The 24,523-nt window shown below is 41.6% G+C and overlaps 1 protein-coding gene across 1 annotated transcript in view; it reads left to right on the top strand.

Moving 5' to 3' along the window:
• The window catches only part of LOC115189376 (solute carrier family 15 member 1-like), a gene marked incomplete at its 3' end in the record, with an annotated part of 32,837 nt that extends 8,532 nt beyond the window's left edge, over positions 1-24,305 (top strand). The window contains 15 exon segments of the mRNA XM_029747945.1: positions 1,982-2,123; positions 3,290-3,409; positions 3,587-3,686; positions 5,190-5,280; positions 5,754-5,837; positions 6,019-6,101; positions 9,039-9,125; positions 9,977-10,066; positions 14,650-14,694; positions 14,848-14,880; positions 22,240-22,281; positions 22,283-22,329; positions 23,269-23,350; positions 23,946-24,065; positions 24,167-24,305. Coding sequence (XP_029603805.1) covers positions 1,982-2,123; positions 3,290-3,409; positions 3,587-3,686; positions 5,190-5,280; positions 5,754-5,837; positions 6,019-6,101; positions 9,039-9,125; positions 9,977-10,066; positions 14,650-14,694; positions 14,848-14,880; positions 22,240-22,281; positions 22,283-22,329; positions 23,269-23,350; positions 23,946-24,065; positions 24,167-24,305 — 1,305 coding nt within the window.
• Positions 24,306-24,523: the final 218 nt, after the last annotated feature.

The following is a 24,523-nucleotide window of genomic DNA, read 5'->3' as shown; positions in this document are numbered from 1 at the left end:
GTGTCGTCTGAGATTCCCACAGATTGGAAAGCAGCTGCTGTCATCCCCCTCTTCAAAGGAGGTGACACTCTTGACCCAAATTGCTACAGACCTATATCCATCCTACCCTGCCTTTCTAAGGTCTTCGAAAGCCAAGTCAACAAACAGATTACCGACTATTTTGAATCCCACCGCACCCTCTCCGCTATGCAATCTGGTTTCAGAGCTGGTCATGGGTGCACCTCAGCCACGCTCAAGGTCCTGAACGACATCGTAACCGCCATCGATAAGAAACATTACTGTGCTGCCGTATTCATTGACCTGGCCAAAGCTTTTGACTCTGTTAATCACCACATCCTCATCGGCAGACTTAGTAGCCTTGGTTTCTCAAACGATTGCGTCGCCTGGTTCACCAACTACTTCTCTGACAGAGTTCAGTGTGTCAAATCGGAGGGCCTACTGTCTGGACCTCTGGCAGTCTCTATGGGGGTACCACAGGGTTCAATTCTTGGGCCAACTCTTTTCTCTGTATACATAAATGATGTCGCTCTTGCTGCTGGTGAATCTCTGATCCACCTCTACGCAGACGACACCATTCTGTATACTTCTGGACCTTCTTTGGACACTGTGTTAACAACCCTCCAGACGAGCTTCAATGCCATTCAACTCTCCTTCCGTGGTCTCCAACTGCTCCTAAACACAAGTAAAACTAAATGCATGCTCTTCAACCGATCGCTGCCTGCACCTGCCCGCCCATCCAGCATAACTTCTCTGGACGGTTCTAACTTAGAATTTGTGGACAACTACAAATACCTAGGTGTCTGGTTAGACTGTAAACTCTCCTTCCAGACTCACATCAATCATCTCCAATCCAAAGTGAAATCTAGAATTGGCTTCCTATTTCGCAACAAAGCATCCTTCACTCATGCTGCCAAACATACCCTCGTAAAACTGACCATCCTACCAATCCTCGACTTCGGCGATGTCATTTACAAAATAGCCTCCAATACCCTACTCAACAAGCTGGATGCAGTCTATCACAGTGCCATCCGTTTTGTCACCAAAGCCCCATATACAACCCACCACTGCGACCTGTATGCTCTCGTTGGCTGGCCTTCACTTCATAATCGTCGCCAAACACATTGGCTCCAGGTCATCTACAAGACCCTGCTAGGTAAAGTCCCCCCTTATCTCCGCTCACTGGTCACCATAGCAGCACCCACCTGTAGCACGCGCTCCAGCAGGTATATCTCTCTGGTCACCCCTAAAGCCAACTCCTCCTTTGGTCGTCTCTCCTTCCAGTTCTCAGCTGCCAATGACTGGAACGAACTACAAAAATCTCTAAAACTGGAAACACTTATCTCCCTCACTAGCTTTAAGCACCAGCTGTCAGAGCAGCTCACAGATCACTGCACCTGTACATAGCCCATCTATAATTCAGCCCAAACTACTACCTCTTCCCCTACTGTATTTATTTATTTTATTTATTTTGCTCCTTTGCACCATATTATTTATATTTTAACTTTAACTTTCTTCAAACTACAAATCTACCATCCCAGTGTTTTTCTTGCCATACTTTATTTACTCTGCCACCATGGCATTTTTTTGCCTTTACCTCCATTATCTCACATCATTTGCTCACATTGTATATAGTCTTATTTTTTTCTACTGCATCATTGATTGTATGTTGTTTTACTCCATGTGTAACTCTATGTTTTTGTATGTTGTCGAACTGCTTTGCTTTATCTTGGCCAGGTCGCAATTGTAAATGAGAACTTGTTCTCAACTTGCCTACCTGGTTAAATAAAGGTGAAATAAATAAATAAAATAAATAAAATATTGAGTGGTTCTGTTGTGGTTCTGTTCTCCTCCCTAGCGGTGCTGGTCCTGTAGATGGACATATTGAGTGGTTCTGTTGTGGTTCTGTTCTCCTCCCTAGTGGTGCTGGTGCTGTAGATGGACATATTGAGTGGTTCTGTTGTGGTTCTGTTCTCCTCCCTAGCGGTGCTGGTCCTGTACTTCAGGTACTTCCTGAAGTGGGACGATGACCTGTCCACCTCTATCTATCACACCTTCATCGCTCTCTGCTACCTGACTCCTATACTGGGGGCCATAGTGGCCGACTCCTGGCTCGGGAAGTTCAAGTGAGTCCAAACCCAGTACATCAACTTGTTATCTGATGTTCCATAGAATAACTGGGGATTGTAGTTCCCTTGCTTGTAGTTGTCAGCCCTCCTGGTAAATCCCTTTCATTTGTTTTTCTCCCCCTCTCTCTCTCCCTCTCTCTCTCCTCTCTCTCTCCCCCTCTCTCGCTCTTCCTCTCTCCCTCTCTCTCTCTCTCCTCTCTCTCTCTCCCTCTCTTTACTCTCTCTCCCTCTCTCTCCCCCTCTCTCTCTCTCTCCCTCTCTCCCCTCTCTCTCCCTCTCTCTCCCTCTCTCCCCCTCTCTCTCTCGCTCTCTCTCTTTCCTCTCTCTCTTTCCTCTCTGTCCCTCTCCCTCCCCCTCTCTCTTTCCTCTCTCTCTCCCCTCTCTCTCCCCTCTCTCTCCCTCTCTCTCTCTCTCTTTCCTCTCTCTCCCTCTCTCTCTTTCCTCTCTCTCTTTCCTCTCTCTCCCTCTCCCTCCCCCTCTCTCTTTCCTCTCTCTCTCCCCTCTCTCTCCCCTCTCTCTCCCCTCTCTCTCTCTCTCTCTCTTTCCTCTCTCTCTCCCCTCTCTCCCCTCTCTCTCCCTCTCTCTCTCTCTCTTTCCTCTCTCTCCCTCTCTCTCTTTCCTCTCTCTCTTTCCTCTCTCTCCCTCTCCCTCCCCCTCTCTCTTTCCTCTCTCTCCCTCTCTCTCTTTCCTCTCTCTCTTTCCTCTCTCTCCCTCTCCCTCCCCCTCTCTCTCTCCCTCTCTCCCCTCTCTCTCCCTCTCTCTCCCTCTCTCCCCTCTCTCTCTTTCCTCTCTCTCTTTCCTCTCTCTCTTTCCTCTCTCTCTTTCCTCTCTCTCTTTCCTCTCTCTCTCCCCTCTCTCGCTCTTCCTCTCTCTCTCTTTCCTCTCTCTCCCCTCTCTCCCCCCCTCCCTCCCTCTCTCTCTCCCTCCCTCCCTCTCCCCTCTCTCTCCCTCTCCCTCCCTCTCTCTCTTTCCTCTCTCTCTCCCCTCTCTCTCTCCCCTCCCTCCCCTCTTTCCTCTCTCTCTCCCCTCTCTCTCCCCCTCCCCTCTCTTTCCTCTCTCTCCCCTCTCTCCCCTCTCCCTCTCCCTCCCTCTCTCTCTCTCTCCCCTCTACCTCTCTCCCTCCCTCTCCCTCTCCCTCCCCTCTCTCCCCTCTCTCTCCCCAGGACTATTGTCTATTTATCCATCGTCTATACGGTGGGACAGGTTGTCATGGCAGTAAGCGCCATCCACGACATCACAGACACGGACCGGGACGGGACCCCTGACAACATGACCTTCCATGTGTAAGTTCATCTGTTGTTCACCTTAAACACAACCTCCTAGATAAGCCTGTACCACAGGCTACAGTACAGCGTTGTAAAAAAGATTAGAGTTGTGTAAACTTAGTCAATCAAGTTGACTGAACTTCTATGATATGAGTTCTATTAGTTGAAGTGCTAAGTGCTGTTGTCTCCCCTCAGGGCCATGTCTATGGTTGGCCTGTTCCTCATCGCTCTGGGGACGGGGGGCATCAAACCCTGTGTCGCTGCCTTCGGAGGAGACCAGTTTGAAGACCACCAGGTTGGTAACACTAGCGGAGCAGCCATTTTAGAGTCTCTACCGACCTCGATCATTACGTGGTATAGACTCCATTTTAGAGTCTCTACCGACCTCGGTCATTACGGTAGTGTAGACTACATTTTAGAGTCTGCCTCGGTCATTACGGTGGTGTAGACTCCATTTTAGAGTCTCTACCGACCTCGGTCATTACGGTAGTTTAGACTCCATTTTAGAGTCTGCCTCGGTCATTACGGTAGTTTAGACTACATTTTAGAGTCTGCCTCGGTCATTAAGGTAGTGTAGACTACATTTTAGAGTCTGCCTCGGTCATTTCGGTGGTGTGGACTCCATTTTAGAGTCTGTCTCTACCGACCTCGGTCATTACGGCAGTTTAGACTCCATTTTAGAGTCTGTCTCGGTCATTACGGTGGTGTGGACTCCATTTTAGAGTCTGTCTCTACCGACCTCGGTCATTACGGTAGTTTAGACTCCATTTTAGAGTCTGCCTCGGTCATTACGGTAGTGTAGACTACATTTTAGAGTCTGCCTCGGTCATTACGGTAGTGTGGACTCCATTTTAGAGTCTGCCTCGGTCATTACGGTAGTGTAGACTCCATTTTAGAGTCTGCCTCGGTCATTACGGTAGTGTGGACTCCATTTTAGAGTCTGCCTCGGTCATTACGGTGGTGTAGACTCCATTTTAGAGTCTGCCTCGGTCATTACGGTAGTTTAGACTCCATTTTAGAGTCTGCCTCGGTCATTACGGTGGTGTGGACTCCATTTTAGAGTCTGCCTCGGTCATTACGGTGGTGTAGACTCCATTTTAGAGGGTTAGGGTTAGTTACGGTAGTGTAGACTCCATTTTAGAGGGTTAGGGTTAGTTACGGTAGTGTAGACTCCATTTTAGAGTCATTTTAGAGGGTTAGGGTTAGTTACGGTAGTGTAGACTCCATTTTAGAGTCATTTTAGAGGGTTAGGGTTAGTTACGGTAGTGTAGACTCCATTTTAGAGGGTTAGGGTTAGTTACGGTAGTGTAGACTCCATTTTAGAGTCATTTTAGAGGGTTAGGGTTAGGGTTAGTTACGGTAGTGTCGACTCCAGATGATCAGCATGTTTTATCAATGTGTCTTCAGTCATTATCAGTGCTGATGGTGCTGATTCAGCAGAACACCTTCCAGATGGTTGTTTATTAACCATCAGCCCTGGTTACCTGCTGGAAGGGGCATTTAGGTCAAAGGTTACAGAGCGTCATGTTGCTGAATGTGGATGAATCTGAACACCTTGATTCTCCAGCAGATAGATGGTGCTGCTCTGTTTGCTGGCTAGTTATGGTTAGACACAAGTGTCAAGGTCAGATGTTTTTAAAACCTGGTCTCCTGTCCATGTCTCCTGTCCATGTCTCCTGTTATAAACCTGTTCTCCTGTCCATGTCTCCTGTCCATGTCTCCTGTCCATGTCTCCTGTCCATGTCTCCTGTCCATGTCTCCTGTCCATGTCTCCTGTCCACTTCTCCTGCGTCTCCAGGAGAAACAGAGGAGCACGTTCTTCTCCATCTTCTACCTGTCAATCAATGCTGGTAGTCTCCTGTCCACCGTCATCACACCCATCCTCAGAGGTACGTCGATAATCTCTCTCTAAACTAGCACAATACCTGGTCAGACTGTAGACTACTAACCCTAAACTAGCACAATACCTGGTCAGACTGTAGACTACTAACCCTAAACTAGCACAATACCTGGTCAGACTGTAGACTACTAACCCTAAACTAACACAATACCTGGTCAGACGGTAGACTACTAACCCTAAACTAGCACAATACCTGGTCAGACTGTAGACTACTAACCCTAAACTAGCACAATACCTGGTCAGACTGTAGACTACTAACCCTAAACTAACACAATACCTGGTCAGACTGTAGACTACTAACCCTAAACTAACACAATACCTGGTCAGACTGTAGACTACTAACCCTAAACTAACACAATACCTGGTCAGACGTTACATGACCATCGTTATGCCTGTGTAATAGGGCCAGTTTCTCCATCCAGTAGCCCAGTAATTCAGGAGCATGTTTGTTCCCTCCTCCAGGCCAGGAGTGCGGTATCCACTCCCAACAGAAGTGTTATCCTCTGGCCTTCGGCGTCCCTGCAGCCCTCATGGTGGTGGCTCTCAGTTGAGTACTGTTACCCTCGTTTTATAACCCTGTCCTCTTTAACACTACGTGGAGGAGCTTCCTTCCTCTCCTCGCCTATATCAATCATCAGTATTGATCTGAAATCTGTCTGTCCGTAGGATCTCACATGTGACTCTCTGTCGAGTTAACAGAGGTGGACGTCTTTCTGTGTTTCCACAGTCGTGTTCATTATGGGCAGTGGCATGTACAACAAGACTGCTCCTAAAGGCAACATTATGCTGGAGGTCTGCAAGTGTATCGGGGTAAGACAGTCTAGTAACATGCAGACAGTAAGGGATGAGACAGTCTAGTAACATACAGACAGTAAGTGATGAGACAGTCTAATACCATACAGACAGTAAGGGATAAGACAGTCTAATAACATACAGACAGTAAGGGATGAGACAGTCTAATACCATACAGACAGTAAGGGATGAGACAGTCTAATACCATACAGACAGTAAGGGATGAGACAGTCTAATACCATACAGACAGTAAGGGATAAGACAGTCTAATACCATACAGACAGTAAGGGATGAGACAGTCTAATAACATACAGACAGTAAGGGATGAGACAGTCTAATAACATACAGACAGTAAGGGATGAGACAGTCTAATACCATACAGACAATAAGGGATGAGACAGTCTAATACCATACAGACAGTAAGGGATGAGACAGTCTAATACCATACAGACAGTAAGGGATGAGACAGTCTAATACCATACAGACAGTAAGGGATGAGACAGTCTAATAAAATACAGACAGTAAGGGATGAGACAGTCTAATACCATACAGACAGTAAGGGATGAGACAGTCTAATACCATACAGACAGTAAGGGATGAGACAGTCTAATAACATACAGACAGTAAGGGATGAGACAGTCTAATAACATACAGACAGTAAGGGATGAGACAGTCTAATACCATACAGACAGTAAGGGATGAGACAGTCTAATAACATACAGACAGTAAGGGATGAGACAGTCTAATACCATACAGACAGTAAGGGATGAGACAGTAAGGGATGAGACAGTCTAATACCATACAGACAGTAAGGGATGAGACAGTCTAATACCATACAGACAGTAAGGGATGAGGAGGTCTAATACCATACAGACAGTAAGGGATGAGACAGTCTAGTAACATACAGACAGTAAGGGATGAGACAGTCTAGTAACATACAGACAGTAAGGGATGAGACAGTCTAATACCATACAGACAGTAAGGGATGAGACAGTCTAATACCATACAGACAGTAAGGGATGAGACAGTCTAATACCATACAGACAGTAAGGGATAAGACAGTCTAATACCATACAGACATTAAGGGATGAGACAGTCTAATAACATACAGACAGTAAGGGATGAGACAGTCTAATAACATACAGACAGTAAGGGATGAGACAGTCTAATACCATACAGACAATAAGGGATGAGACAGTCTAATACCATACAGACAGTAAGGGATGAGACAGTCTAATAAAATACAGACAGTAAGGGATGAGACAGTCTAATACCATACAGACAGTAAGGGATGAGACAGTCTAATACCATACAGACAGTAAGGGATGATAACATACAGACAGTAAAGGATGAGACAGTCTAATACCATACAGACAGTAAGGGATGAGACAGTAAGGGATGAGACAGTCTAATACCATACAGACAGTAAGGGATGAGACAGTCTAATACCATACAGACAGTAAGGGATGATAACATACAGACAGTAAGGGATGAGACAGTCTAATAACATACTGACAGTAAGGGATGAGACAGTCTAATACCATACAGACAGTAAGGGATGATAACATACAGACAGTAAGGGATGAGACAGTCTAATACCATACAGACAGTAAGGGATGAGACAGTCTAATACCATACAGACAGTAAGGGATGATAACATACAGACAGTAAAGGATGAGACAGTCTAATACCATACAGACAGTAAGGGATGAGACAGTAAGGGATGAGACAGTCTAATACCATACAGACAGTAAGGGATGAGACAGTCTAATACCATACAGACAGTAAGGGATGAGACAGTCTAATAACATACAGACAGTAAGGGATGAGACAGTCTAATACCATACAGACAGTAAGTGATGAGACAGTCTAATACCATACAGACAGTAAGGGATGAGACAGTCTAATACCATACAGACAGTAAGGGATGAGACAGTCTAATACCATACAGACAGTAAGGGATGAGACAGTCTAATAACATACAGACCGTAAGGGATGAGACAGTCTAATACCATACAGACAGTAAGGGATGAGACAGTCTAATACCATACTGACAGTAAGGGATGAGACAGTCTAATACCATACAGAAAGTAAGGGATGAGACAGTCTAATACCATACAGACAGTAAGGGATGATAACATACAGACAGTAAGGGATGAGACAGTCTAATACCATACTGACATTAAGGGATGAGACAGTCTAATACCATACTGACAGTAAGGGATGAGACAGTCTAATACCATACAGACAGTAAGGGATGAGACAGTCTAATACCATACAGACAGTAAGGGATGAGACAGTCTAATAACATACAGACAGTAAGGGATGAGACAGTCTAATACCATACAGACAGTAAGGGATGAGACAGTCTAATATCATACAGACAGTAAGGGATGAGACAGTCTAATACCATACTGACAGTAAGGGATGAGACAGTCTAGTAACATACAGACAGTAAGGGATGAGACAGTCAAATAACATACAGACAGTAAGGGATGAGACAGTCTAATAACATACAGACAGTAAGGGATGAGACAGTCTAATAACATACAGACAGTAAGGGATGAGACAGTCTAATACCATACAGACAGTAAGGGATGAGACAGTCTAATAACATACAGACAGTAAGGGATGAGACAGTCTAATACCATACAGACAGTAAGGGATGAGACAGTCTAATACCATACTGACAGTAAGGGATGAGACAGTCTAGTAACATACAGACAGTAAGGGATGAGACAGTCTAATACCATACAGACAGTAAGGGATGAGACAGTCTAATACCATACAGACAGTAGGGGATGAGACAGTCTAATACCATACAGACAGTAGAAGACTTGCAGTGTCGTATCTTTCCATGTGAAACTCTGCAGGATGTGAATGTGATATTCAACAACAACGTCTGGATTTGAGCAGAGCTGTTAGGTGTTTTTGTGTTCTTTCGCTCCTCTCTAGTTTGCGGTAAAGAACCGCTTCAGGCATCGCAGCAAGAAGTTCCCTAAGAGAGAACACTGGATGGACTGGGCCGATGAGAAGTATGACGTAGGTCCATGCTCATTGTTCTATGGGAAAACCAGCACTACCAAAATAGCAGTTCATATAACTGTTGAAAATGAAAGTCAACTGAAGGATGTTTACAACACAGAGAACTCATTAATAAATCCTTCTTCTCCTCCTCCTCTCTTCCTCCTCTCCTCTCTCGTCCTCCTCTCCTCTCCTCTCCTCTCTGATCTCCTCCTCCTCCCCGTCCTCCTCTCTCCTCCTCCTCTCCTCTCTCCTCCTCCTCTGCTCTCTCTTCCTCTTCCTCTTCCTCCTCCTCTCCTCCTCCTCTCTTCCTCCTCTCTTCTCTCCTCCTCCTCCTCTCCTCTCCTCTCCTCCTCCTCTCCTCTCCTCTCCTCTCCTCTCCTCTCCTCTCCTCCCTGTCCTCCTCTCTCCTCCTCCTCTCCTCTCTCCTCCTCTTCCTCCTCCTCTCCTCCTCCTCTCTTCCTCCTCTCTTCTCTCCTCCTCCTCCTCTCCTCTCCTCTCCTCCCCGTCCTCCTCTCTCCTCCTCCTCTCCTCTCTCCTCCTCTTCCTCCTCCTCCTCTCTTCCTCCTCTCTTCTCTCTTCCTCCTCCTCTCCTCTCCTCTCCTCTCCTCCCCCTCCCCGTCCTCCTCTCTCCTCCTCCTCTCCTCTCTCCTCCTCTTCCTCCTCCTCCTCTCTTCCTCCTCTCTTCTCTCTTCCTCCTCCTCTCCTCTCCTCTCCTCTCCTCTCCTCTCCTCTCCTCCTCCTCCCCGTCCTCCTCTCCTCTCCTCTCCTCCTCCTCTCCTCTCCTCTCCTCTCCTCTCCTCTCCTCCCCGTCCTCCTCTCTCCTCCTCCCCTCCTCTCCTCTCTGATCTCCTCCTCCTCTCCTCCAGAAATTGCTGGTGGCCCAGGTGAAGATGGTGCTGAAAGTTCTGTTTCTCTACATCCCTCTTCCCATGTTCTGGACTCTGTTTGACCAACAGGTAAGAACCCTCACCATAAAACCCATCAATCTAAATAACATCATTTAAAAAATCCACATCAAAATCTGTCAGGTTAAGATTGAGATATCTGTTTCAGCTAGAGAGATCTGTTTCAGCTAGATAGATCTGTTTCAACTAGAGAGATCTGTTTCAGCTAGACAGATCTGTTTCAGCTAGACAGATCTGTTTCAGCTAGACAGATCTGTTTCAGCTAGACAGATCTGTTTCAACTAGAGATCTGTTTCAACTAGAGAGATCTGTTTCAACTAGAGAGATCAGTTTCAGCTAGAGAGATCAGTTTCAGCTAGACAGATCTGTTTCAGCCAGATAGATTTGTTTCAGCTAGAGAGATCTGTTTAAGCTAGACAGATCTGTTTTAGCTAGAGATATCTGTTTCAGCTAGAGAGATCTGTTTCAACTAGAGATCTGTTTCAACTAGAGAGATCTGTTTCAGCTAGACAGATCTGTTTCAGCTAGAGATCTGTTTCAGCTAGAGAGATCTGTTTCAACTAGAGAGATCTGTGTCAGCTAGAGAGATCTGTTTCAGCTAGAGAGATCTGTTTCAACTAGATAGATCTGTTTCAGCTAGAGAGATCTGTTTCAACTAGATAGATCTGTTTCATCTAGAGAGATCTGTTTCAACTAGATATATCTGTTTCAGCTAGATATCTGTTTCAGCTAGAGAGATCTGTTTCAGCTAGAGATCTGTTTCAGCTAGAGATATCTGTTTCAGCTAGATATCTGTTTCAACTAGACAGATCTGTTTCAGCTAGACAGATCTGTTTCAGCTAGAGAGATCTGTTTCAGCTAGATAGATCTGTTTCAGCTAGACATATCTGTTTCAGCTAGATAGATCTGTTTCAGCTAGAGAGATATGTTTCAACTAGATAGATATCTGTTTCAGCTAGATAGATCTGTTTCAGCTAGAGAGATCTGTTTCAGCTAGAGATCAGTTTCAGCTAGAGAGATCTGTTTCAGCTAGAGATATGTTTCAACTAGAGAGATCAGTTTCAGCTAGAGATCTGTTTCAGCTAGAGAGATCAGTTTCAGCTAGAGAGAGATCTGTTTCAGCTAGACAGATCTGTTTCAGCTAGACAGATCTGTTTCAACTAGAGATCTGTTTCAGCTAGACAGATCTGTTTCAGCTAGACAGATCTGTTTCAGCTAGACAGATCTGTTTCAACTAGAGATCTGTTTCAGCTAGACAGATCTGTTTCAACTAGAGATCTGTTTCAACTAGAGAGATCAGTTTCAGCTAGAGAGATCTGTTTCAACTAGAGAGATCTGTGTCAGCTAGAGAGATCTGTTTCAGCTAGAGAGATCTGTTTCAACTAGATAGATCTGTTTCAGCTAGAGAGATCTTTTTCAACTAGATAGATCTGTTTCATCTAGAGAGATCTGTTTCAACTAGATATATCTGTTTCAGCTAGATATCTGTTTCAGCTAGAGAGATCTGTTTCAGCTAGAGATCTGTTTCAGCTAGAGAGATCTGTTTCAGCTAGATATCTGTTTCAACTAGACAGATCTGTTTCAGCTAGACAGATCTGTTTCAGCTAGAGAGATCTGTTTCAGCTAGATAGATCTGTTTCAGCTAGACATATCTGTTTCAGCTAGATAGATCTGTTTCAGCTAGAGAGATCTGTTTCAACTAGATAGATCTGTTTCAGCTAGATATATCTGTTTCAGCTAGAGAGATCTGTTTCAGCTAGAGATCAGTTTCAGCTAGAGAGATCTGTTTCAGCTAGAGATATGTTTCAACTAGAGAGATCAGTTTCAGCTAGAGATCTGTTTCAGCTAGAGAGATCAGTTTCAGCTAGAGAGATATCTGTTTCAGCTAGACAGATCTGTTTCAGCTAGACAGATCTGTTTCAACTAGAGATCTGTTTCAGCTAGACAGATCTGTTTCAACTAGAGATCTGTTTCAACCAGAGAGATATGTTTCAGCTAGAGAGATCAGTTTCAGCTAGAGAGATCTGTTTCAGCTAGAGAGATCTATTTCAGCTAGACAGATTTGTTTCAGCTAGACAGATCTGTTTCAACTAGAGATCTGTTTCAACTAGACAGATCTGTTTCAGCTAGACAGATCTGTTTCAGCTAGAGAGATCTGTTTCAGCTAGAGAGATCTGTTTCAGCTAGACAGATCTGTTTCAGCTAGAGAGATTTGTTTCAGCTAGAGAGATCTGTTTCAACTAGAGATCTGTTTCAGCTAGATATATCTGTTTCAACTAGAGATCTGTTTCAACTAGAGATCTGTTTCAGCTAGATATATCTGTTTCAACTAGAGATCTGTTTCAGCTAGAGAGATCTGTTTCAGCTAGACAGATCTGTTTCAGCTAGATATATTTTTTGCGTTGGCTGCGTCTCAAACCAATGATCCGCCAATGTTCTGCATCTGCAGTGAAAAGTGGCAGAGCTAGAGCGGTGTTTGTCAGACCATCAGACACTTCATCTGAAGGTAACTGGTACTGGTTTGAAAAAATAATGGAATTATGAAGGTAGTTTTGAACCGACCCAAAAAATGGGGTTAAATATGTGTAAAAAATATAATATATATATATATATATATATTGCCTGAGCTTTCTTCTATCTCCTAGATTTCAGACAGACACTTCAAAACCTTATTCTTTATGATTTATTTTGTGAGTTTGTTGTTGCCATTTATGAATGTGCTACTCAGTGGGATTCTATGGGCTATTGCCAAATTCAATATATATGTTTTGATACCTAAAGGGGTATCGCTTAACCCCTAAGACTACTTACCCTAACCCCTAACCCTAACCCCTAACCCCTAACCCCTAACCCCTAACCCTAACCCCTAACCCCTAACCCCTAACCCTAACCCCTAACCCTAACCCCTAACCCCTAACCCCTAACCCCTAACCCTAACCCCTAACCCCTAACCCCTAACCCTTAACCCCTAAGACTACTTACCCTAACCCCTAACCCCTAACCCCTAACCCTTAACCCCTAACCCCTAACCCTTAACCCCTAACCCCTAACCCCTAACCCCTAACCCCTAACCCTAACCCCTAACCCTTAACCCCTAAGACTACTTACCCTAACCCCTAACCACTAAGACTACTCACCCTAACCCCTAACCCCTAAGACTACTCACCCTAACCCCTAACCCCTAACCCCTAAGACTACTCACCCTAACCCCTAAGACTACTCACCCTAACCCCTAACCCCTAACCCCTAAGACTACTCACCCTAACCCCTAACCCCTAAGACTACTCACCCTAACCCCTAACCCCTAACCCCTAAGACTACTCACCCTAACCACTAAGACTACTCACCCTAACCCCTAACCCCTAAGACTACTCACCCTAACCCCTAACCCCTAACCCCTAAGACTACTCACCCTAACCCCTAAGACTACTCACCCTAACCCCTAACCCCTAACCCCTAACCCCTAAGACTACTCACCCTAACCCCTAACCCCTAAGACTACTCACCCTAACCCCTAACCCTTAACCCCTAACCCCTAACCCCTAACCCCTAAGACTACTCACCCTAACCCCTAACCCCTAACCCTTAAACCTTAACCCCTAACCCCTAAGACTACTCACCCTAACCCCTAACCCCTAACCCCTAACCCTTAACCCCTAACCCCTAAGACTACTCACCCTAACCCCTAACCCCTAAGACTACTCACCCTAACCCCTAAGACTACTCACCCTAACCCCTAACCCCTAAGACTACTCACCCTAACCCCTAACCCCTAACCCCTAAGACTACTTACCCTAACCCCTAACCCCTAAGACTACTCACCCTAACCCCTAACCCCTAACCCCTAAGACTACTCACCCTAACCCCTAACCCCTAACCCTTAACCCCTAACCCCTAAGACTACTCACCCTAACCCCTAAGACTACTCACCCTAACCCAAACAGCCCTGCTAGATATTAAGGATACTTTGTGCCATAGAATCCCAGACTGCACCTTGGCAGTAGACTGTGCCATAGAATCCCAGACTGCACCTTGGCAGTAGACTGTACCATAGAATCCCAGACTGCACCTTGGCAGTAGACTGTACCATAGAATCCCAGACCTCACCTTGGCAGTAGACTGTGCCATAGAATCCCAGACTGCACCTTGGCAGTAGACTGTACCATAGAATCCCAGACTGCACCTTGGCAGTAGACTGTGCCATAGAATCCCAGACTCCACCTTGGCAGTAGACTGTGCCATAGAATCCCAGACTGCACCTTGGCAGTAGACTGTGCCATAGAATCCCAGACCTCACCTTGGCAGTAGACTGTGCCATAGAATCCCAGACTGCACCTTGGCAGTAGACTGTGCCATAGAATCCCAGACTGCACCTTGGCAGTAGACTGTGCCATAGAATCCCAGACTGCACCTTGGCAGTAGACTGTGCCATAGAATCCCAGACTGCACCTTGGCAGTAGACTGTACCATAGAATCCCAGACTGCACCTTGGCAGTAGACTGTGCCATAGAATCCCAGACTCCACCTTGGCAGTGGACTGTGCCATAGAATCCCAGACTCCACCTTGGCAGTAGACTGTGCCAGTATTTTAAGGCAGGTGAGCTCCTCCTAAACGCCGTTGTCTCTCTCCCCAGGGCTCCAGATGGACCCTCCAGGCCACCACCATGGACGGAAATTTTGTACGCGTAATTCAACCCTCACAAACAACAATGACATGATACTATTGATGAAACGATATTCTGAATTCGATATTAAAGACACCGAAGGACGTGTTTACCCGAATGAAAGATACCCAAGGACACGCGAAGCTAACTGCTGTTTCTACTCCGCAGGGAATTCTCACTGTGCAGCCAGATCAGATGCAGGTGAGCCACGTCCCTACCTTTATAGGCTAACAACTATATACTAACTCTATAGCCACATCCACTACCTTTATAGGCTAACAACTATATACTAACTATATTAACTCTATAGCCACGTCCCCTACCTTTATAGGCTAACAACTATATACTAACTCTATAGCCACATCCCCCTACCTTTATAGGCTAACAACTATATACTAACTCTATAGCCACATCCCCCTACCTTTATAGGCTAACAACTATATACTAACTATATTAACTCTATAGCCACATCCACTACCTTTATAGGCTAACAACTATACACTAACTATATTAACTCTATAGCCACGTCCCCTACCTTTATAGGCTAACAACTATATACTAACTCTATAGCCACGTCCACTACCTTTATAGGCTAACAACTATATACTAACTATACTAACTCTATAGCCACGTCCCCTACCGTTATATGCTAACAACTATATACTAACTATACTAACTCTATAGCCACGTCCCCTACCTTTATAGGCTAACAACTATATACTAACTATATTAACTCTATAGCCACGTCCCCCTACCTTTATAGGCTAACAACTATACACTAACTGTATTAACTCTATAGCCACATGCACTACCTTTATAGGCTAACAACTATATACTAACTCTACTAACTCTATAGCCACGTCCCCTACCTTTATAGGCTAACAACTATATACTAACTCTATAGCCACATCCACTACCTTTATAGGCTAACAACTATATACTAACTCTATAGCCACATCCCCCTACCTTTACAGGCTAACAACTATATACTAACTCTATAGCCACGTCCACTACCTTTATAGGCTAACAACTATACACTAACTATATTAACTCTATAGCCACGTCCCCTACCTTTACAGGCTAACAACTATATACTAACTATATTAACTCTTTAAATGATATACTAACTCTATATACTAACTATATTAACTATATAGCCACGTCCCCTACCTTTATAGGCTAACAACTATATACTAACTCTATAGCCACGTCCCCCTACCTTTATAGGCTAACAACTATATACTAACTATATTAACTCTATAGCCACGTCCCCTACCTTTACAGGCTAACAACTATACACTAACTATATTAACTCTATAGCCACATCCACTACCTTTATAGGCTAACAACTATATACTAACTATATTAACTCTATAACCACGTCCCCTACCTTTATAGGCTAACAACTATATACTAACTCTATAGCCACGTCCCCTACCTTTACAGGCTAACAACTATATACTAACTATATTAACTCTTTAAATGATATACTAACTCTATATACTAACTATATTAACTCTTTAAATGATATACTAACTCTATATACTAACTATATTAACTCTTTAAATGATATACTAACTCTATATACTAACTATATTAACTCTATAGCCACGTCCCCTACCTTTATAGGCTAACAACTATATACTAACTCTATAGCCACATCCCCTACCTTTATAGGCTAACAACTATATACTAACTCTATAGCCACGTCCCCTACCTTTATAGGCTAACAACTATATACTAACTCTATAGCCACATCCACTACCTTTATAGGCTAACAACTATATACTAACTATATTAACTCTATAGCCACATCCCCCTACCTTTATAGGCTAACAACTATATACTAACTCTATAGCCACATCCCTTACCTTTACAGGCTAACAACTATACACTAACTATATTAACTCTTTAAATGATATACTAACAACTATAAACTAACTATACTAACTCTATAGCCACGTCCCCTACCTTTACAGGCTAACAACTATACACTAACTATATTAACTCTTTAAATTATATACTAACTCTATATACTAACTATACTAACTCTATAGCCACGTCCCCTACCTTTATATGCTAACAACTATATACTAACTCTATAGCCACGTCCCCTACCTTTACAGGCTAACAACTATACACTAACTATATTAACTCTTTAAATGATATACTAACTCTATATACTAACTATATTAACTATATAGCCACGTCCCCTACCTTTATAGGCTAACAACTATATACTAACTATATTAACTCTATAGCCACATCCACTACCTTTATAGGCTAACAACTATATACTAACTCTATAGCCACGTCCCCTACCGTTATAGGCTAACAACTATATACTAACTATACTAACTCTATAGCCACGTCCCCTACCTTTATAGGCTAACAACTATATACTAACTATACTAACTCTATAGCCACGTCCCCTACCTTTATAGGCTAACAACTATATACTAACTATATTAACTCTATAGCCACGTCCCCTACCTTTATAGGCTAACAACTATAGACTAACTCTATAGCCACGTCCCTTACCTTTATAGGCTAACAACTATATACTAACTATATTAACTCTATAGCCACGTCCACTACCTTTATAGGCTAACAACTATATACTAACTATACTAACTCTATAGCCACGTCCCCTACCTTTACAGGCTAACAACTATATAATAACTGTATTAACTCTTTAAATGATATACTAACAACTATATACTAACTATACTAACTCTATATGCTATAATCTATATATCAACTCTATACTGTAAACTATATTCTAACTCTATATACCGTAAACTATATACTAACTCTATATACTATAATCTATATATCAACTCTATACTGTAAACTATATTCTAACTCTATATACTATAATCTATATATCAACTCTATACTGTAAACTATATTCTAACTCTATATACTGTAAACTATATACTAACTCTATATACTATAATCTATATATCAACTCTATACTGTAAACTATATTCTAACTCTATATACCGTAAACTATATACTAACTCTATATACTATAATCTATATATCAACTCTATACTGTAAACTATATTCTAACTCTATATACTATAATCTATATATCAACTCTATACTGTAAACTATATTCTAACTCTATATACTGTAAACTATATACTAACTCTATATACTATAATCTATATATCAACTCTATACTGTAAACTATATTCTAACTCTATATACCGTAAACTATATACTAACTCTATATACTATAATCTATATATCAACTCTATACTGTAAACTATATTCTAACTCTATATACTGTAAACTATATACTAACTCTATATACTATAATCTATATATCAACTCTATACTGTAAACTATATACTAACTCTATATAGTAACTATACTAACTGTATATACTATAATCTATATATCAACTCTATACTGTAAACTATATTCTAACTCTATATACTGTAAACTCCCTGTGGCTCAGTTGGTAGAGCATGGTGTTTGCAACGCCATTCCCACGGGGGACCAGTACAAAAAACAAATGTATGAAATGTATGCATTCACTACTGTAAGTCGCTCTGGATAAGAGCGTCTACTAAAATGTAAATGTAAACTATATTCTAACTCTATATACTATCATCTATATATCAACTCTATACTACAAACTATATTCTAACTCTATATACTATATACTACCTCTATATACAATAATCTATGTATCAACTCTATACTGTAAACTATATACTAATTCTATATATTAACTCTATACTATATACTAACTCTATATACTATAAACCATATACTAACTCTATATAGTAACTATACTAACTGTATATACTATAATCTATATATTAACTCTATACTATAAGTTATATACTAACTCTATATACTGTAAACAATACTAACTCTATATAGTAACTCTACTAACTCTATATACTATAATCTATATTCTAACTATATATACTGTAAACTCTACTAACTCTATATACTATAATCCATATTCTAACTCTATATACTGTAAACTATACTAACTCTATATACTATAATCTATATTCTAACTATATATACTGTAAACTATACTAACTCTATATACTATAATCTATATTCTAACTATATATACTGTAAACTATACTAACTCTATATACTATAATCTATATTCTAACTATATATACTGTAATCTATATTCTAACTATATATACTGTAAACTATATTCTAACTATATATACTGTAAACTATACTAACTATATATACTGTAATCTATATTCTAACTATATATACTGTAAACTATATTCTAACTATATATACTGTAATCTATATTCTAACTATATATACTGTAAACTATATTCTAACTATATATACTGTAAACTATATTCTAACTATATATACTGTAAACTATATTCTAACTCTATATACTATAAACTATATGAACTCTACATAGTAACTATACTAACTGTAAATGCTATTAACTATATACTAACTATATATATTAACTCTACTTACTCTTTATACTATAAACTATGTATTAACTATATATACTAACTATGCTAACTCTGTATACTATAAAATAAACAAACTAAATATACTAACTTTATAAACTAAACACTAACTATATATACTATAAACTACACCCTAACTATATATACTATAAACTATATACTAGCTCTATATACTATAATCTATATACAAACTCTATAAAGTAACTATACTAACTCTATATACTAACTATACTAACTCTATATACTATGAACTATATATTATCTCTATATACTAACTATACTAACTCATATATACTGTAAACTATATACTAACTCGATATACTATACACTACATAGTAACTCTATATAGTAACTGTACTGACTGACTATGCTATAACCTATATACTAACTATATTAACTCTATAAACTAACTATATTAACTCTATATACTAACTATATTAACTCTATATACTAACTATACTAACTCTATATACTAACTATATTAACTCTATATACTAACTATATTAACTCTATATACTAACTATATTAACTCTATAGACTGACTATATTAACTCTATAGACTGACTATATTAACTCTATAGACTGACTATACTAACTCTATAGACTATACTAACTATACTAACTCTATATACTATATACTAACTCTAAATACTAACTATATTAACTCTATAGACTGACTATATTAACTCTATATACTAACTATACTAACTCTATATACTATAAACTAACTCTATATGCTAACTATACTACCTCTATATTAACTATACTAACTCTATATACTATAAACAATATATTAACTCTGTATACTAAATAATCTAACTATAAATACTAACTATACTAATGCTATATACTAGCTATACTAACTCTATATACTAACTATACTTACTCTATAAAAATATATACCAACTCTGTATACTAACTATACTAACTCTATTTACTATACACTAACTGGCCTTATTGTTAAATATACCATACCCCTCTGGCCTTATAAATATACCACACCCCTCTGGCCTTAGAAATATACCACACCCCTCTGGCCTTATTAATATACCACACCCCTCTGGCCTTATTAATATACCATACCCCTCTGGCCTTATAAATATACCATACCCCTCTGGCTTTATTAATATACCATACCCCTCTGGCCTTATAAATATACCATACCCCTCTGGCCTTATAAATATACCATACCCCTCTGGCCTTATAAATATGCCATACCCCTCTGGCCTTATAAATATACCATACCCCTCTGGCCTTATTAATATACCATACCCCTCTGGCCTTATTGTTAAATATACCATACCCCTCTGGCCTTATTAATATACCATACCCCTCTGGCCTTATAAATATACCATACCCCTCTGGCCTTATAAATATACCATAACCCTCTGGCCTTATTAATACCCTACCCCTCTGGCCTTATAATATACCATACCCCTCTGGCCTTATAATATACCATACCCCTCTGGCCTTATTAATATACCATACCCCTCTGGCTTTATTAATATACCATACCCTCTGGCCTTATAAATATACCATACCCCTCTGGCCTTATAAATATACCATACCCCTCTGGCCTTATAAATATACCATACCCCTCTGGCCTTATTAATATACCATACCCCTCTGGCCTTATTGTTAAATATACCATACCCCTCTGGCCTTATTAATATACCACACCCCTCTGGCCTTATTAATATACCATACCCCTCTGGCCTTATTAATATACCATACCCCTCTGGCCTTATAAATATACCATACCCCTCTGGCCTTATAAATATACCATACCCCTCTGGCCTTATAAATATACCATACCCCTCTGGCTTTATTAATATACCATACCCCTCTGGCCTTATTAATATACCACACCCCTCTGGCCTTATAAATATACCATACCCCTCTGGCCTTATTAATATACCATACCCCTCTGGCCTTATTGTTAAATATACCATACCCCTCTGGCCTTATAAATATACCATACCCCTCTGGCCTTATTAATATACCATACCCCTCTGGCTTTATTAATATACCATACCCCTCTGGCCTTATAAATATACCATACCCCTCTGGCCTTATAAATATACCATACCCCTCTGGCCTTATAAATATACCATACCCCTCTGGCCTTATTAATATACCATACCCCTCTGGCCTTATTGTTAATATACCATACCCCTCTGGCCTTATTAATATACCACACCCCTCTGGCCTTATTATATACCATACCCCTCTGGCCTTATAAATATACCATACCCCTCTGGCCTTATAAATATACCATACCCCTCTGGCCTTATAAATATACCATACCCCTCTGGCTTTATTAATATACCATACCCCTCTGGCCTTATTAATACCACACCCCTCTGGCCTTATAAATATACCTATCACCCCTCTGGCCTTATTAATATACCATACCCCTCTGGCCTTATTGTTAAATATACCATACCCCTCTGGCCTTATTAATATACCACACCCCTCTGGCCTTATTAATATACCATACCCCTCTGGCCTTATAAATATACCATGACTCCCTCTGGCCTTATAATATACCATACCCCTCTGGCCTTATTAATATACCATACCCCTCTGGCCTTATTAATATACCATACCCCTCTGGCCTTGTAAATATACCATACCCCTCTGGCCTTATAAATATACCATACCCCTCTGGCCTTATTGTATAAATATACCATACCCCTCTGGCCTTATTAATATACCATACCCCTCTGGCCTTATTGTTAAATATACCATACCCCTCTGGCCTTATAATATACCATACCCCTCTGGCCTTATTAATATACCATACCCCTCTGGCCTTATAAATATACCCATACCCTCTGGCCTTATTAATATACCATACCCCTCTGGCCTTATTAATATACCATACCCCTCTGGCCTTATTAATATACCATACCCCTCTGGCCTTATAAATATACATACCCCTCTAGGCCTTATAAATATACCATACCCCTCTTGGCCTTATTAATATACAATACCCCTCTGGCCTTATTGCTAATTATATACTATAATTTGTAGGTGTGACATGCTCTTATATACCGTACTGCTTCCTCTCTGTCAGACTGTCAACCCGATCCTGATCCTGGCCCTGGTTCCCATCATGGGACAGCATGTTCTACCCTCTCATAAAGAAATGCCACCTGAACTTTACGTGAGTTCAGTGACCTGCGTATTAACAGAGACTCACAGACTGGGCCTCACGTTGTACTGCTGATACCACACAGACTGGGCCTCACGTTGTACTGCTGATACCACACAGACTGGGCCTCACCTGCTGATACCACACAGAATGGGCCTCACTTTTGTACTGCTGATACCACACAGACTGGGCCTCACTGCTGATACCACACAGACTGGGCCTCACGTTGTACTGCTGATACACACAGACTGGGCCTCACTGTGCTGATACCACACAGACTGGGCCCTCACTGCTGATACCACACAGACTGGGCCTCACGTTTGTACTGCTGATACCACACAGACTGGGCCTCACGTTGTACTGCTGATACCACACAGCCTGGGCCTCACTGCTGATACCACACAGACTGGGCCTCACGTTTGTACTGCTGATACCACACCCAGACTGGGCCTCATGTTTGTACTGCTGATACCACACAGACCTGGGCCTCAACTGCTGTATCACACAGACTGGGCCTCACGTTGTACTGCTGATATCACACAGACTGGGCCTCACGTTTGTACTGCTGATACCACACAGACTGGGCCTCACGTTGGACTACTGATACCACACAGACTGGGCCTCACGTTGTACTGCTGATACCACACAGACTGGGCCTCACGTTGTACTGCTGATACCACACAGACTGGGCCTCACGTTGTACTGCTGATACCACACAGACTGGGTCTCACGTTGTACTGCTGATACCTCTGATACAACACATAATCTGCATCATTATGATATGTTAACACAGCCAGTGTGTGTGTGTGTTTGTGTGTGTCTGTGTGTGTGTGTGTGTGCCTCTCTGTGTCTGTCTGTGTGTGTCTGTGTGTGTGTGTGTGTGTGTCTCTGTGTGTGTGTGTGTGTGTGTGTGTGTGTGTGTGTGTGTGGTGTGTGTGTGTGTGTGTGTAGGCCTCTGAAGAGGATGACAGTGGGGATGCTGATCGCTGCGTTGGCTTTTGTAGCCGCTGCCCTGCTGCAACTACAGATTGATGTGAGTACGTATGTATGTATGTATGTATGTATGTATGTATGTATGTATGTATGTATGTATGTATGTATGTATGCGTGTGTGTATGTATGTATGTATGTATGTATGTACGTACGTGTGTATGTATGTACGTATGTACGTATGTATGTATGTATGTATGTATGTATGTATGTATGTATGTATGTATGTATGTATGTATGTATGTATGTATGTATGTATGTATGTATGTATGTGTGTGTGTGTGTGTGTGTGTGTGTGTATGTATGTATGTATGTATGTATGTATGTATGTATGTATGTATGTATGTATGTATGTATGTATGTATGTGAGTATATGTATGTATGTATGTATGTATGTATGTATGTATGTATGTATGTATGTATGTATGTATGTATGTATGTATGTGCATATGTACGTATGTACGTATGTACGTATGTACGTATGTATATATGTATGTATGTATGTACGTACGTACGTACGTACGTACGTACGTATGTATGTATGTATGTATGTATGTATGTGCTCTCTCAGACACAGTGAGAGAGCAAAGGAGAGTGAAAAGGAGATCTAAGGGCAAGTTTTTTAATTGTTCCTGCAGCAAACCCTTCCCAAGCTGCCCCAAGGTGTTGCAGGCCAGGTCAAGTTCCTGAATCTCGACAGTGCCCCTCTGACTCTTACTATCGATGGGACCATCGACGTGTCTGTCCCAGCTCACCAGGCAATCATGTAGCCTCTATCTTCAGTCAACTGCTTCGTCTGTCATCGAAGACACGTTCTGATCATGTTACATGACATGATCCTCCACTGCTTCCTTCCTAGGTGAATACTGGGGACATACTTGACGTTGGACAAATCAGTCAGAGTCGTGTTCAACAAGAACACGTCACGGGACTGATCGACCTTAATGTCGCAGACCCGACGTACAGCCTTGGTTTCTCCAACCCTGGATATGAACCTGGTGAGTTTGCCACTGTGTTTACTCATCCTAACGTCTGAGGAAATGACTGGACAGAACAAAGCTTCGTCCATAGATCATAGGATCTACCGCTCGAGGCTTCGTCCATAGATCATAGGATCTACCGTTCTAGGCTTGGTCCATAGATCATAGGATCTACCGCTCGAGGCTTGGTCCATAGATCATAGGATCTACCGCTCGAGGCTTGGTCCATAGATCAT

The sequence above is a fragment of the Salmo trutta genome, unplaced genomic scaffold (assembly GCF_901001165.1).
Source record: "Salmo trutta unplaced genomic scaffold, fSalTru1.1, whole genome shotgun sequence".
NCBI classification, from domain to species: Eukaryota; Metazoa; Chordata; class Actinopteri; order Salmoniformes; family Salmonidae; genus Salmo; species Salmo trutta.
This window is presented reverse-complemented; position numbering and strand designations above follow the sequence as displayed.